This window comes from Protomyctophum parallelum (assembly GCF_964188405.1).
Source record: "Protomyctophum parallelum genome assembly, chromosome: 10".
Lineage (NCBI taxonomy): Eukaryota > Metazoa > Chordata > Actinopteri > Myctophiformes > Myctophidae > Protomyctophum > Protomyctophum parallelum.
Genome location: NC_139704.1, coordinates 22,310,637 through 22,326,846, shown reverse-complemented (window position 1 = coordinate 22,326,846; position 16,210 = coordinate 22,310,637). Strand labels below are relative to the sequence as shown.

The 16,210-nt window shown below is 48.3% G+C and overlaps 1 protein-coding gene across 1 annotated transcript; it reads right to left on the bottom strand.

The window, feature by feature from the left end:
* Nucleotides 1-2,658: 2,658 nt before the first annotated feature.
* Nucleotides 2,659-14,550, bottom strand: stpg4 (sperm-tail PG-rich repeat containing 4; the record flags this gene model as incomplete). The annotated part of the gene is given in 8 exon segments (XM_083774946.1): nucleotides 2,659-2,769; nucleotides 4,084-4,188; nucleotides 10,168-10,216; nucleotides 11,661-11,725; nucleotides 12,725-12,909; nucleotides 12,912-12,975; nucleotides 13,984-14,043; nucleotides 14,509-14,550. Coding segments are annotated over 8 exon segments (672 nt in total). The 5' UTR covers nucleotides 14,542-14,550.
* Nucleotides 14,551-16,210: the final 1,660 nt, after the last annotated feature.

Sequence of the window (16,210 nt, the reverse complement as noted above, 5' to 3'; positions counted from 1 at the left end):
GTATTGTCTTCCTCTCTGGGTGGACAGTGGTATTGTCTTCCTCTCTGGGTGGACAGTGGTATTGTCTCATGGGTGGACCGTGGTATTGTCTTCCTCTCTGGGTGGACAGTGGTATTGTCTTCCTCTCTGGGTGGACCGTGGTATTGTCTTCCTCTCTGGGTGGACAGTGGTATTGTCTTCCTCTCTGGGTGGACAGTGGTATTGTCTTCCTCTCTGGGTGGACAGTGGTATTGTCTTCCTCTCTGGGTGGACAGTGGTATTGTCTTCCTCTCTGGGTGGACAGTGGTATTGTCTTCCTCTCTGGGTGGACAGTGGTATTGTCTTCCTCTCTGGGTGGACAGTGGTATTGTCTCATGGGTGGACCGTGGTATTGTCTTCCTCTCTGGGTGGACAGTGGTATTGTCTTCCTCTCTGGGTGGACAGTGGTATTGTCTTCCTCTCTGGGTGGACAGTGGTATTGTCTTCCTCTCTGGGTGGACAGTGGTATTGTCTCATGGGTGGACAGTGGTATTGTCTTCCTCTCTGGGTGGACAGTGGTATTGTCTTCCTCTCTGGGTGGACAGTGGTATTGTCTTCCTCTCTGGGTGGACAGTGGTATTGTCTTCCTCTCTGGGTGGACAGTGGTATTGTCTTCCTCTCTGGGTGGACAGTGGTATTGTCTTCCTCTCTGGGTGGACAGTGGTATTGTCTTCCTCTCTGGGTGGACTTGTGCACTCCTTTGTGTGCTGAATAATGTGCAGTGGGAATAATAGCCCAGCTCTTCAAGTACCTCTTGAACCACTCCAGTGTCGGCAGAGGAAGAAAAGCAAAGTAGCAGAGCCTCCGTTTGAAGTTTGAGACCAAACAGATGAGCCGTGATAACCATTGTTATTTACTGTCTTAAACAGCCTGTCCTGACGTCAGAGTGTGTGTGTGTGTGTGTGTGTGTGTGTGTGTGTGTGTGTGTGTGTGTGTGTGTGTGTGTGTGTGTGTGTGTGTGTGTGTGTGTGTGTGTGTGTGTGTGTGTGTGTGCGTGCACATGTTTATCACATGTATATCACATGTGCAGTATATGTATATATATAATTCCGCAAAGTGATGTCTCTCAATTTAAAAGCAGGGCTCAATAACTTACATAAAGGTTAATACAAGTCCCAAGATCAAAGCAATAACAAATCATTTCCCCAGCCTCTGTTCTATTGTAATCTAGAGCTCCTTCATTTCCCTCCTTGCGGAGATGACTCATATCAGCTGCCACACACACACACACACACGCACGCACGCACAGTCGCGCGCACACACACACACACACACACACACACACACACACACACACACACACACACACACACACACACACACACAGAGAGAGAGAGAGACTCGTATCACTGCTACAGCCGCTGTCTGACATTATTGCTCCTGTTTTGTTCATTGAAGGAGAGAGAGACAAACACAAACACACACACACACACACACACACAAACACGCACGCACGTAGTGATAAGAATAGCTGTTTTATTGTGTGCCACTGCCTTGGCCCCCTATAATGTTGAATGTGTTATCTGAGTGAGCGGCGTGCCACAGTAAGCTATGTGCATGTGACGCTTGGCTGAGCGGCATTCCACCTCCGGAGTGCATCGCAGGGCAGAGATAGCAGCGAGGAACAGCAGCCAGACTGCCAAGCCACTGCATGTAGAGAGAGAGAGAGAGAGAGAGAGAGAGAGAGAGAGAGAGAGAGAGAGAGAGAGAGAGAGAGAGAGAGAGAGAGACAGAGACAGAGAGAGAGAGAGACAGAGAGAGAGAGAGAGAGAGAGAGAGAGAGAGAGAGAGAGAGAGAGAGATGGTATAAGTAGAGAACAGAGAGACAGAGAGAGAGAGAGAGAGAGAGAGAGAGAGAGAGAGAGAGAGAGAGAGAGATAGGAAGTAAAGAATAAAGAGATCTAACAGATATAAAGGGAAATTGGAAGAAAAGAGAAAAGGAGAGATACAGAGAGAGAGAGAGAGAGAGAGAGAGAGAGAGAGAGAGAGAGAGTTGAGAGAGAGAGAGAACAGTACCAGGAACAAGTACTTAAGTGGAATGAAGTACTCTACTGTTGCCGATAAGATCGTTCTGCCTCTCCGGCCGCCATCACTAAAACAATTTGAGCAAAACGAATGGAGCTTATTATGTCTTTGGGGAAACACACATCTCTTAATGCTTCCATGCAAACAAACGTTTGCAGCATCTGGACAAAGAAAAAGCCACTGAACGTTTTCCTTTTTTTTCTACATGAATGTTTTTTTTAGGTTGTTGTTTTTATTCACTCAAAATAAATAAACAGGGCAGTGAGTGTACCACCTTTTGTGTTGAATATGTGAGGCCAAGCGAACAAGTTGGTGGTAAAAAAATAAAATGGTAAATGGTGCATTTATATAGCGCCTTTATCCAAGGCGCTTTACATAGATTGTGCATTAAACATTCACCCATTCACACACACATTCATACACTGATGGTGGTGGAAACCATGCAAGGCACCAACCAGCACATCAAGAGCATTTAGGGGTTCAGTGTCTTGCTCAAGGACACTAACCCTGGGGGAGCCCGGGTTCGAACTGGCAACCTTGCGGTTACCATCCAGCCACTCTACCGCTGAGCCACCGCCGCTGAGCCACCATGGAGCTGTAAGGTAAGGTTCATCTCTAGGCAAAGCTGCGGAAAAACAAGCAGTCGGATGCACCCGTCACGGCCTCAGTGCCCAGACGATGGACCATCTGCCAGGTAGGCTCATAAGACCCCGGTCCTGGGGTCCTCTGTGAAACACACGCACGCACGTGCACACACACACACACACACACACACACACACACACACACACACACACACACACACACACACACACACACACACACATGTCAGTATATCATGGTCAGTATCATGGTCAGTATCAAGTCAGTATCATGGTCAGTATCATGTCAGTATCATGGTCAGTATCATGTCAGTATCATGGTCAGTATCATGGTCCATATCATATCAGTATCATGGTCAGTATCATGGTCAGAATCAAGTCAGTATCATGGTCAGTATCATATCAGTATCATGGTCAGTATCATGACAGTATCATGGTCATATCATGGTCAGTATCATATCAGTATCATGTCAGTAGCATGTCAGTAGCATGGTCAGTATCATGGTCAGTATCATATCAGTATCATGGTCAGTATCATGTCAGTATCATGGTCAGTATCATGGTCAGTATCATATCAGTATCATGGTCAGTATCATGTCAGTATCATGGTCAGTATCATGTCAGTATCATGGTCAGTATCATATAGTATCATGTCGGTATCATGGTCAGTATCATGTCAGTATCATGGTCAGTATCATGTCAGTATCATGGTCAGTATCATATAGTATCATGTCGGTATCATGGTCAGTATCATGTCAGTATCATGGTCAGTATCATGCCAGTATCATGGTCAGTATCATGTCAGTATCATGGTCAGTATCATGTCAGTATCATGGTCAGTATCATATAGTATCATGTCGGTATCATGGTCAGTGTCATGTCGGTATCATGGTCAGTGTCATGTCGGTATCATGGTCAGTGTCATTTCAGTATCATGGTCAGTGTCATTTCAGTATCATGGTCAGTGTCATTTCAGTATCATGGTCAGTATCATGGTCAGTATAATTTCAGTATCATGGTCAGTGTCATTTCAGTATCATGGTCAGTGTCATTTCAGTATTATGGTCAGGTGAGCACACGCTGTGGAGGCGTGGCACAGTGAGGTGTTTTACTCACTGAGGACACGCTGTGGAGGCGTGGCACAGTGAGGTGTTTTACTCACTGAGGACACGCTGTGGAGGCGTGGCACAGTGAGGTGTTTTACTCACTGAGGACACGCTGTGGAGACGTGGCACAGTGAGGTGTTTTACTCACTGAGGACACGCTGTGGAGGCGTGGCACAGTGAGGTGTTTTACTCACTGAGGACACGCTGTGGAGACGTGGCACAGTGAGGTGTTTTACTCACTGAGGACACGCTGTGGAGACGTGGCACAGTGAGGTGTTTTACTCACTGAGGACACGCTGTGGAGGCGTGGCACAGTGAGGTGTTTTACTCACTGAGGACACGCTGTGGAGACGTGGCACGGTGGATCTGAAGCATGAAGTGATGCCTCTGGCTGGAACCATCTGCAGGTTGTATTGGCCAGGCGCAGGTCCCTCCCTCTGAGGTGGAGAGAACCATTGATTGGTTGGTTGATTGATTGATTGATTGATGATCTGGATCATATCGTTTTACTCGTTTTACTCCTACCATAATAATCCAGAGGTGAGACTATTAGCACCATTTATAAAGTATATAATTGAGGCATTCAGCAGACGCTCAAGTAGTACAAGGTTGGAGTAGCACTCATCTCTTAACTCAGTCTCTCTGTCTCTCTGTCTCTCTTCTCCTTTGGACTGTCTAACCCCCCCTCCCCACTGCTCTCTGTTGGCCTCTTACTTCTCTGCTTCTGGCTATCTTCTCCCTCCCTCGCAGTTTTTTTTCCATTTCTCTGTGAGATGTTTTATTAAAGAACAGTCAGATGTTTTATTGAACAACATCAAAACTCTCTCTCTCTCTCTCTCTCTCTCTCTGTATCCATTTCTCTCTTCCTATGTCTATGTGAGCCTCTCACATAGACACAGCCTCTCCCTCTCTCTTTCTGTCACAGACACACACACACACAGGCACATGCGTTGCGTGTGTGTCTGTGTGTGCACACACAGACACAACACGCAACGCACAGACACGCACATGCGCACACACGCACGCACATGCACACACACACACACACGCGCGCGCACATGCGCGCGCATGCACACACAAACGTGCACACACACGCTCTCTCTCCTTCTCTCTCTATCTCTACACCACCTTGCCTTTCACTTCTCCTTTATTCCCACCCACTAAAACACATTCTGGTCACCGGCAGAGAGCTGTGCAGAAATAGCTCACACGCCCCCCCCCCTCCCTCTGCTGCTCCACAGTCCACAGACACGCCCCCCCCCCCCTCCCTCTGCTGCTCCACTGTCCACAGACACGCCCCCCCCCTCCCTCTGCTGCTCCACAGTCCACAGACACGCCCCCCCCCCTCCCTCTGCTGCTCCACTGTCCACAGACACAGCCCCCCCTCCCTCTGCTGCTCCACTGTCCACAGACACGCCCCCCTCCCTCTGCTGCTCCACAGTCCACAGACACAGCCCCCCCCCTCCCTCTGCTGCTCCACTGTCCACAGACACGCCCCCCCCCTCCCTCTGCTGCTCCACAGTCCACAGACACGCCCCCCCCTCCCTCTGCTGCTCCACAGTCCACAGACACGCCCCCCCCCCTCCCTCTGCTGCTCCACAGTCCACAGACACGCCCCCCCCCCTCCCTCTGCTGCTCCACAGTCCACAGACACGCCCCCCCCCTCCCTCTGCTGCTCCACAGTCCACAGACACAGCCCCCCCCCCCTCCCTCTGCTGCTCCACAGTCCACAGACACAGCCCCCACCCTCCCTCTGCTGCTCCACAGTCCACAGACACAGCCCCCCCTCCCTCTGCTGCTCCACAGTCCACAGACACAGCCCCCCCCCCTCCCTCTGCTGCTCCACAGTCCACAGACACAGCCCCCCCCCCTCCCTCTGCTGCTCCACAGTCCACAGACACAGCCCCCCCTCCCTCTGCTGCTCCACTGTCCACAGACACGCCCCCCCCCTCCCTCTGCTGCTCCACAGTCCACAGACACAGCCCCCCCTCCCTCTGCTGCTCCACTGTCCACAGACACGCCCCCCCCCTCCCTCTGCTGCTCCACAGTCCACAGACACGCCCCCCCTCCCTCTGCTGCTCCACAGTCCACAGACACAGCCCCCCCTCCCTCTGCTGCTCCACAGTCCACAGACACAGCCCCCCCCTCCCTCTGCTGCTCCACAGTCCACAGACACAGCCCCCCCTCCCTCTGCTGCTCCACTGTCCACAGACACGCCCCCCCCCCTCCCTCTGCTGCTCCACAGTCCACAGACACGCCCCCCCCCCCTCCCTCTGCTGCTCCACAGTCCACAGACACAGCCCCCCCCCCCTCCCTCTGCTGCTCCACAGTCCACAGACACAGCCCCCCCCCCTCCCTCTGCTGCTCCACAGTCCACAGACACGCCCCCCCCCCCCCCCCCCTCTGCTGCTCCACAGTCCACAGACACCACAGACAACCTTCTCCTATATGTTCATAATAATGTTCAGCCGCTCTCTTTGATTCATAAACAAAATGGAGAGCGAAAGAGGACAGAGAGAGAGAGAGAGGGGGGGACAGAGAGAGAAGAGACACCGACAGGGAGAGAAACAATTAAGGAGGTCTCCTTTCCCCTCTCCTCTGGTGGTTAGGGTTAGTTAAGGAGGTCTCCTTTCCCCTCTCCTCTGGTGGTTAGGGTTAGTTAAGGAGGTCTCCTTTCCCCTCTCCTCTGGTGGTTAGGGTTAGTTAAGGAGGTCTCCTTTCCCCTCTCCTCTGGTGGTTAGGGTTAGTTAAGGAGGTCTCCTTTCCCCTCTCCTCTGGTGGTTAGGGTTAGTTAAGGAGGTCTCCTTTCCCCTCTCCTCTGGTGGTTAGGGTTACCATTACATGCCATTTGATCCCGGTGGCTGCAGGTTCACTTGATCCTTCTTCTTGTGCATTGGCCTGCGCATGGCCCTATACGCGGCTCCCTCCCTGGCGTGCGCATGGTATACGCGGCTCCCTCCCTGGCACTGCCCGCGTCCAGCCAGTGGTGCTAATGCAGGTGTATTTCACAGGAACCGTTGGGGAGAAATTCTCTTACAGCCTCGATCGTCTCTCAGCGGTGGTGGTGGTACTGCTGGTATGCGTGCGTGCGTGCGTGCGTGCGTGCGTGCGTGCCCATGTTTTTGCATGTGTGTGACTTTGAGCCAAGGCACCTGGCCTAGTTTCTGATTTCAGCGCAGCACGCTAGCACAATTCTCCCTGTGTGGCATGGATAACTGGCACATGCTTACAGAATGTCTGCTAAACCCTTCACCTTTGAACTTTCATTCATTATGGGGCATCAGTGGGGCCGTGCTGCAGCGAGCGCCTCCATTTATATGGATCAGCGCTAGCCTGGGGGCCTGAAAGTGCTGCAGCTTCCATTCTATTCTAGACTCCAGGTGAATGCAGTTTACCTACACAGTATGTGAGAGAACTATAGCAGGACTATTTAAAACATCTGCAGCATGCAGCATAGCACTGCTGCTAGAGATGCAGTATTCAGAATGTCGTCAAATGATGCCAGCCATACTCAAGTTCTCCATCAACTTGAACTGTTCGCGTCAACCACTTTCAAGTCCCTCGAGTCTCTATTTTGGGCATGTCATGGTAAGCGGAAATGTACTCGTAATTTCAGAAATCCTGTTATTGAATGAACAAAACTGTTCTTGTGTCGTCATGTATTTTTATCCACAGTGGGTTGACCAAATGATCTGAAATTGCATGTGGGCATTGACTATTATTGGCATTAATACGCAGAAAGTGGAAGTCCATTCTTCACCTCAAATCAAAGCTGCTTATTCGGATTTTCACCACAGGCTGTGCCCATAACTCGGATGGACGGTGGGTAGAAATGACTAGTTGTAAAACATTTTGAACATTTTGAAAATAGATATAAATGGATCAGCTATTTTCGATCTGTGACCATAAATATAACTCATCCAATGTCGCCTTTAGCTGGGAATGAGTTTCAAGTGCTTAACTGAGCCAAACAACCATGGACAGTCAACTGAGCACAGTTCAATTCAGAGGGTTTGGGGCACAATGCAATCCAAGCACAATGCGCAAATCTAGGACACATAACGGCCTTGGGATAGAGAAATTAAGTCAAATCTGAATAAATACATCTGAGAAGATAGAGAGAAAAAAGGTTATCTTTGTTGCATTTTCAAGTGCCTTCGGTCCTCTTCTCGATATGTGAAAATCAATTTCATAACATATGAGTTCAGAGAGCACACAGATCCGGCAGAGTCCTTTCCCATCGGCGGCGCGGCTTTAAATAAGGACAGCCTAACTAGTCCAAGTACAAAACCATTAGGACACGTCTCCACCTTTGACCTACTTGTGTCTGTTTACATCAGGTCAGGTCAGCTGTCTATAGGCTCGGCGGGAAATCCCTCAGTACCATCACTACAGGCATTTGTTTAGCCACTTAACCTTTGACAATAAACCTGTGTCGGACTCATCACGACACCATAGTAGAAAGGGGAAAACTGCTCCCAACTCCGCGGTGATAACACCCCCGGGATTTCTTAGCACTTTTCCTTCTCTGTCAACACCCAGCAGCTGCAGGCACGGCTCAAATGTCCGCCAGCTTCCACCACGGACACACAGTCAGAGGGGGGTGTAGCAGGCTGCAAACCACACCGTGCAATGCGACACAAACATGACTTGTCAGTCAGTGCAGTGCCATAATAGGCACTCGGGCCGGGGCAGATGATGTAATCCAATAACCTCTGGGGGTGCTCTTTTCTTCGACAGTAACAGTTGTCACCAGGGATTTAGGCTACTGCGCCCCCAAACTTCAATTTGAGTTCACTAAAATATGTCCCATAATGCAAATCGCCACAGAGCCCGGGTGACATGCTTGGAAAATGGCAGGAAAATAATAGGAAGGAGCAGGATGGGGGTTTTACTATTTTAGAATCTGTCTCACAATTGGAAGCATCGTCAAGCGACACGACACATTGTGAGCTTGTACATATTCAAAACCTTTTTTATAAAAAACTTGAAATGAGACCTTCTGCATAATGAGAATACCGAATTTTGAATTCTGTACTTTTATTTGTAACAGAGTAATGCTACAGTATACATTGCAGAATTAATACTTCTACTTAACATAGGTTTGTCAATGAAACTATCAGGATTTAGAAGACAAATTGGCCTCAGTCCAAAATGGGTTAATACTTCTACTTAAGTAAAACATTACAGGTATACTTTTCCCAGCACTAATAACTGATGCACCGTGGCTTCTCTGGCCAAAATACACTGGGAGGGTAGTCTCTCGTGACAGACTGTTGGCTCACACAATGTCAATGTTCCGCCTAACAGTCTGCACTTCGGAAGTGCAGGAAACGTACAGAAAATAAATAAATAAAGCGGATGCTGTTTTTTATAAATGTGTAGGAAATTGTATTGCCTGCCTCCAGACTTTAGTGGGAGATTGAAATTATAGATACTAGCGTCTCTCTGTTCATGTGCAAGTAAGTTCTGATTTCCCACAGCAAACTTTTGTAGTTTAGTATAGCTTCAATGTCATTAGCCAAATGTTGAAGTATACTTCTCGCTGAGTAGTATAGCTTTGCTGTTATTTCCAGAGTCTGGTTATGGGGGCTTGTTGTAACTAAACCCTATCTGGTTATGGGGGCTTGTTGTAACTAAACCCTATCTGGTTATGGGGGCTTCTTGTAACTAAACCCTGTCTGGTTATGGGGGCTTCTTGTAACTAAACCCTGTCTGGTTATGGGGGCTTTATAACTAAACCCGGTCTGGTTATGGGGGCTTGTTGTAACTAAACCCTGTCTGGTTATGGGGGCTTTATAACTAAACCCTGTCTGGTTATGGGGGCTTTATAACTAAACCCTGTCTGGTTATGGGGGCTTTATAACTAAACCCTATCTGGTTATGGGGGCTTTATAACTAAACCCTGTCTGGTTATGGGGGCTTTATAACTAAACCCTGTCTGGTTATGGGGGCTTTATAACTAAACCCTGTCTGGTTATGGGGGCTTTATAACTAAACCCTGTCTGGTTATGGGGGCTTGTTGTAACTAAACCCTGTCTGGTTATGGGGGCTTTATAACTAAACCCTGTCTGGTTATGGGGGCTTTATAACTAAACCCTGTCTGGTTATGGGGGCTTTATAACTAAACCCTGTCTGGTTATGGGGGCTTGTTGTAACTAAACCCTGTCTGGTTATGGGGGCTTTATAACTAAACCCTGTCTGGTTATGGGGGCTTGTTGTAACTAAACCCTGTCTGGTTATTGGGGCTTTATAACTAAACCCTATCTGGTTATGGGGGCTTAAACTAAACCCTATCTGGTTATGGGGGCTTGTTGTAACTAAACCCTGTCTGAAAGTACATTGTAATTAAGCCTTTTCTTTCTGTGGGCAATGGAAAGAATGGTCATAATAACCGCCGGTGACTAGATACTCACCGGCAGAAAGCTGATACGCCGAGGTACGACAGACCGGAACATCACATGCCTGCCAGGAGAGAAAAGAGGGAAAGAGAGAGAGAGGGAGGGAGAGAGATGGTGCAGAGAGAGAGAGACAGCATGAATGAATTAATTAATTAAATGACTGAATGAATGAAAAAAAGAAAGAAAGAAAGAACAGTGTTGATTTATTCATTTTGTAAAAAATAATAAATGTATTCATTTGTAAAAAAATTAAATGTGACCTCAGGATTGTGCGCGCGTGCGTGTGTGTGTGTGTGTGTGGGGGGGTGGGGGGGTAGTGTCGTATGAAGAGGGACGACTGACTGTGATCAAGGGATGATTCACAGGCTGCCTGCTATAAGCTTCATGAGATTCAAGATGGTCTGAGACTATGGGATGGATGGATGGGGGGATGGATGGGGGGATGGATGGATGGGGGGATGGATGGGTGGGTGGGGGGGATGGATGGGTGGGTGGGTGGATGGATGGATGGGGGGATGGATGGGTGGATGGATGGGGGGATGGATGGGTGGGTGGATGGGTGGGGGGGATGGATGGGTGGGTGGATGGGTGGGGGGGATGGATGGGTGGGTGGGTGGATGGATGGATGGGGGGATGGATGGGTGGGTGGATGGGTGGGGGGGATGGATGGGTGGGTGGGTGGATGGATGGGGGGATGGATGGGTGGGTGGGTGGATGGATGGGTGGGTGGGGGGGATGGATGGGTGGATAGGTGGGTGGGTGGGGAGGATGGGTGGGTGGGTGGGTGGGTGGGTGGATGGATGGATGGATGGATGGGTGGGGAGGATGGGTGGGTGGGTGGGTGGATGGGTGGGTGGGGAGGATGGGTGGGTGGGTGGGTGGATGGATGGATGGGTGGATGGATGGGTGGGGAGGATGGGTGGGTGGATGGGTGGATGGATGGATGGGTGGATGGATGGGTGGGTGGATGGGGGGATGGATGGATGGGTGGATGGATGGGTGGGTGGATGGGGGGATGGATGGATGGGTGGGTGGGTGGGTGGGTGGGTGGGTGGGTGGATGGATGGATGGGTGGATGGATGGATGGATGGATGGGTGGATGGGGGGATGGATGGATGGGTGGGTGGGTGGGTGGATGGGTGGGTGGATGGGTGGGTGGATGGGTGGATGGATGGATGGGTGGATGGATGGGTGGGTGGATGGGGGGATGGATGGATGGGTGGGTGGGTGGGTGGGTGGGTGGGTGGGTGGATGGATGGATGGGTGGGTGGATGGGTGGGTGGATGGGTGGATGGATGGATGGGTGGATGGATGGGTGGGTGGATGGGGGGATGGATGGATGGGTGGGTGGGTGGGTGGGTGGGTGGGTGGGTGGGTGGATGGATGGATGGGTGGATGGATGGATGGATGGATGGGTGGATGGGGGGATGGATGGATGGGTGGGTGGGTGGGTGGGTGGGTGGGTGGGTGGGTGGATGGATGGATGGATGGATGGATTGAAGGCTTACTTGCAGTGGGTCTTATCCACTGGTTTCTCCATCACGTTGTACTCGCAGGGTGAAACGTTGACATCCTACACATTATACAGTAGGCACATATTATACACAAAAAACAGTTACGTTTTCTTTTTTTGTATTATTCTCTGCCGTTTTATAAGCCCATGCCTGCCTGGAACAGAATTGTGAGCATTGTATCTTGAGTAGGTGTCACAAAACATGTCATTACAGGGTCAAAAGCACAATCAAAACATAACATTTAAATGAACAGTAACCCGCACTAATTACATCCTTTATGCTTTGAACAATTTAACATGCATGACACGCTCTTTTCTGTTACAGGAGACAGGAACACGGGAGGCTATGAACACAATCCTGCTTTAACACCTTTAATCTGCAGGAATCACTATTTTGGGCATGACATTTTATAGGCACAACTCAGATCCACGGCCTCAGGACGTGTCACAACTGGCTATACTCTTGCCATATTTGCAGGACACCATTGTACGATACACATAGCTTTAAGTCAGTGGTTTTCAACCAGTGGTCCTTGAGGGGGTTCCAGGTGGTCCCCAGCTAAATGAGGTGTAGTTGGTAACCAAACCCTTATAGATCTTTAACTCTTGAGAGTGTAAAATTAAACCAAATGGTTACGCTTATGGGCCCATTTGGTTTCATTTTACGCTCTCAAGAGTTAGATTTTTGTTAAACACCTGCATTACTTAATTTACAAGATGTCTACAGAATTAGAAATGAAAAATTAATTATGTTGATCAACATTTGCCTGTTATCTCTCCTATGGTACCAACATCAATACGGCATGGACAAAATCTTATCCAACGACAACAAAATATTGTCTTGGGTCTGAGAGGCTAAATTTCATCAAATAAATAATGGACCTTGATATGACAATGGTTGAAACCCAGTGCTTTAAGTGCTGCTTTAACCTTACTGGTTGAAACCTAGTGCTTTAAGTGCTGCTTTAACCTGACTGGTTGGGGGTATAAATTGTTTGCGACGTGAAAAACCAAAAAATAAACAAATAACAACCAATGCGGTACCAGATAGACACCCACCTTGTCCCTGACGCCCAGGGTGAAGTTGTCAGGGCGGGGTTGGTTCTTGAAGGAGTACGAGGCCTGGCGCCTTAGGACCTCCTGGATTGAGTCGGTGTAGCCGTACACACCGGGTAACAGTAGGTCCCCCTTTCGCATGCCATGAATCGGGGCTGTCCTCCTGCCCGGGCCCTTAAAGTCTTCCTCACTGGGTTCAGGCTGTCTTCCTCGATGAAGTCTCGGATGTGGTATTGACCTGGGATGGGCGTGTCCTGGACAGCAGGCGAGACGAGGAGAAATTAGTGTCACGGTTCAGGACAGGCAGGTGATGGACCCAAGAGGACAGGCAGGTCGAATACAAGGGGGTTCATTAACCAAAAACAGGAGATCAGGAACATACACTGGAACACGAGGAAACAAGGAAACCCTAGGAGCACGGGGAAACACTAGGAACACGGAAAATCACGAGGAGCAAAAAAAACATTGACTGTCTGACTTAAAATTTACGAACAAACAAGGAACTAAAAACACAAGGGCATACTTATAGATAAGGACTAACTAGACACAGGTGAACAACTGACAAATCAACACAGGGATTGGCTGGGGGACTAAGAGGACACAGGTGGAAAACAAAGACTAATCACAAGGTAGACAAGGCAGGTACAGAACTACAGTGGCATACAGGAAGGCACAAGACTACAAAATAAAGGTACACAGGTAAAAGGTGAAACTAAGAAACGGCAACTAAGAAACGGGGAAAAACACAACACTTCAAAATCACAGGAAAACACCAACTCAAAACAAAGGAACACAGGAAAGATACAACAGGTATACAGAACACGAACACAGAAGTCACGGACCGTGACAATGAGCAGCGAATAATGTGTTACCTTGTAGGCTACCGGAAGGAGATAGTGTGTTCTGCTTTTGGGGGTTTTGAAGGGTTGTCATCTTTTGAGGGGCGCCAGTCATGATGCAAGTCATGATGCAACTACATTACTCTGCTTGAAACATTGTTTATCTGGGACCCAGATAATCTCATCTATATTATAATATCATTTTTAAAGGAGAGAGTGCAGTCTCAATGAGGACAACAGCTCCTAAAATACACAAATTATTTGCAGATGCACACAGGCTGATTGTTCCTGATATAAGGGAAAGGTACAAGTTCAAGGGGAGATACTGCCTCTGAAACAACATGGGCCACCGCTTTTGGGCTGAACCGAAGAAGAACCAGAAAGGCTTTAGGATCCCCTGTCCAATCCAGCACAAAAACCTACTTTTAACGTTGCTAGCCACCATCTTCCTCGACCACAAACGTCTGCTTTCTGACTGGCCCCCTGTAAAAAGAAAAAAAAAACAAAAAAAACAAAACAAAAGAACATCAAGACATTCGATGAGTTTACAAATGTTCAGGGTGTGGTTCTTCATTCACATTTCATAGGCATTCAGATAGCCTTAAGGCCTATTCATACAGTTTTAGGTACCGGTAATAAGGTGACCACCGAAACGGAGGTTAGTGAAAACAGAGAGATGAATTTGGGTGAGCGGTGAGTCGCTTACCACTGGGGGCGTAACGTCATATTGTAGTTTCCGGTGGTCACCTTATCACCTAAAACTGGAGTATATGAATAGGCCTTTAGCCCTTAACTCGTTGTTATGAGACAAAGATGAGACACTACTAGAGGCTATGTCCTCAAATTTCTGGTTGTTCACGACGTGTGGACTCAAGCTTCTGTCTGTCTCTCACATTCCTCACACAAACGATTATGCAGGCCATTGTTTATCTTTGTAGATCCCCTTACCTTCTCTGTTCTTCTATCTGCATTCCTGGACATGTCACTGCCTTCAGAGGTGTCTTTGTTTTTCCATACGGCCGTATCCTTGCATCGCTGCAATCTGCTGTCCACAGTGCTCGACTGGGCAGATCCAGTGACACCTGACCACCAATAAACTGTGACTGTTACTATAGTAGCGAGCGACTCCGCTATCGATCAATTTTTCAACAAGCTGGCCTGGAAAGAGGGCTAAATTTAGACTCACCAACCAGGGCGAGGTTTAGGAAGGTGATTTTGAGGAAGTTACTATTGTGAGTATCAAGGGACACTATACTGTACCTTAGGCCTTAATATACAGTTAATTTGCTGGGGATATGTCACATATTTTGTCTTATGTCATGTGTAACAGTTTACAATTATAATTGTCAGGGATGTATAGCCTACCGTTATACCGTAGCAAAGCATTGTGTAAGCCAGGTAGAACAACTAGCTGCTCACAAAGTTACAATGTAGGTCATGACAATACAGGTCTATAATTAATATCGCGACTCCTCCCTACTGTATGACTGACAATGCCATGTCTGGACATGTATTATGTCTTTGCCAAGAGAAACTATTTCAGAAATGAACCCGCATGCTTCTACTGTAGCTCTTGGCATACGAATAGTCCCTCAGAAGGCATGCACAACCATGACAAAGACATACAGTATAGCATACAACGTACACACGCATGTGCATACAGCGCACGCACGCACGCACACTCACGCACACACACACACACACACACACACACACACACACACACATGCAAGCGCACACACGCACACGCGCACACACACACACACACACACACACACACACACACACACACACACACACACACACACACACTGTGTCAGCACAGCAACGGAGGACCGTCACCTAAAGACTAATTTATTCTTAGTTCGCGCTGGTGTCTCACACCAAAAATAGCCGATCTACAAGTTCACAAGCTTGAGCATTGTGAGATAGTAGAGCTGCTGTTTTCTGTGCTGCTTGACACAAGCACACAACCAAACTAGAAAATTCGCAATTTTAAAAAATTGCAGAGTGTGGTTGCCGCAGTGGCTTACATATGCCCCTCCCACTAGTATTGCCAGCCAATTACAATTTCAAGTCACGCCTTAGATCATGCGTAAGTAATTCGGAGGGGATTTAACCCCCGAAATTCATGTTTTTGCGACAAACGGTTACATTTCTCGCATTTGCGGCGCCCCCTATGGATGAAAATTGAATTGCTTTTAGAACTTGGTTGATTGTACCACCCCGGAAATGTGATTGAAATTTGGGATGGATTGGACATTCCGTTCGTGATTTATGGCATTTTTTGTGATATAGGCCCCTCCTACTAACTTCGGAAGACGATTACGGCCGAACGATACGCACTTTCAAAATTCTGCGGTTCAGTTTTAATTGGATGGGTCCAGAGATCACGTGTGCCGATTTCTGTGAGATTTGGACAAAATCTGTAGGAGGAAAAGCAAAAAGTGTGTTTTGGACAAAATTCAAAATGGCGGAAAATCTATCATGGCGGAAATGGGCGTGGCCTATATGGGGAGATGCGTCATGACCCAAGGAATCCATTGAAAACATTTTTTTGATTTTACGACCTACGGTTCAAGAGTTATAAGCCAAAAGGTAAAGTGGGCTGTTATAGCGCCACCATGAGGCCGACCGATAAAATTTTAGT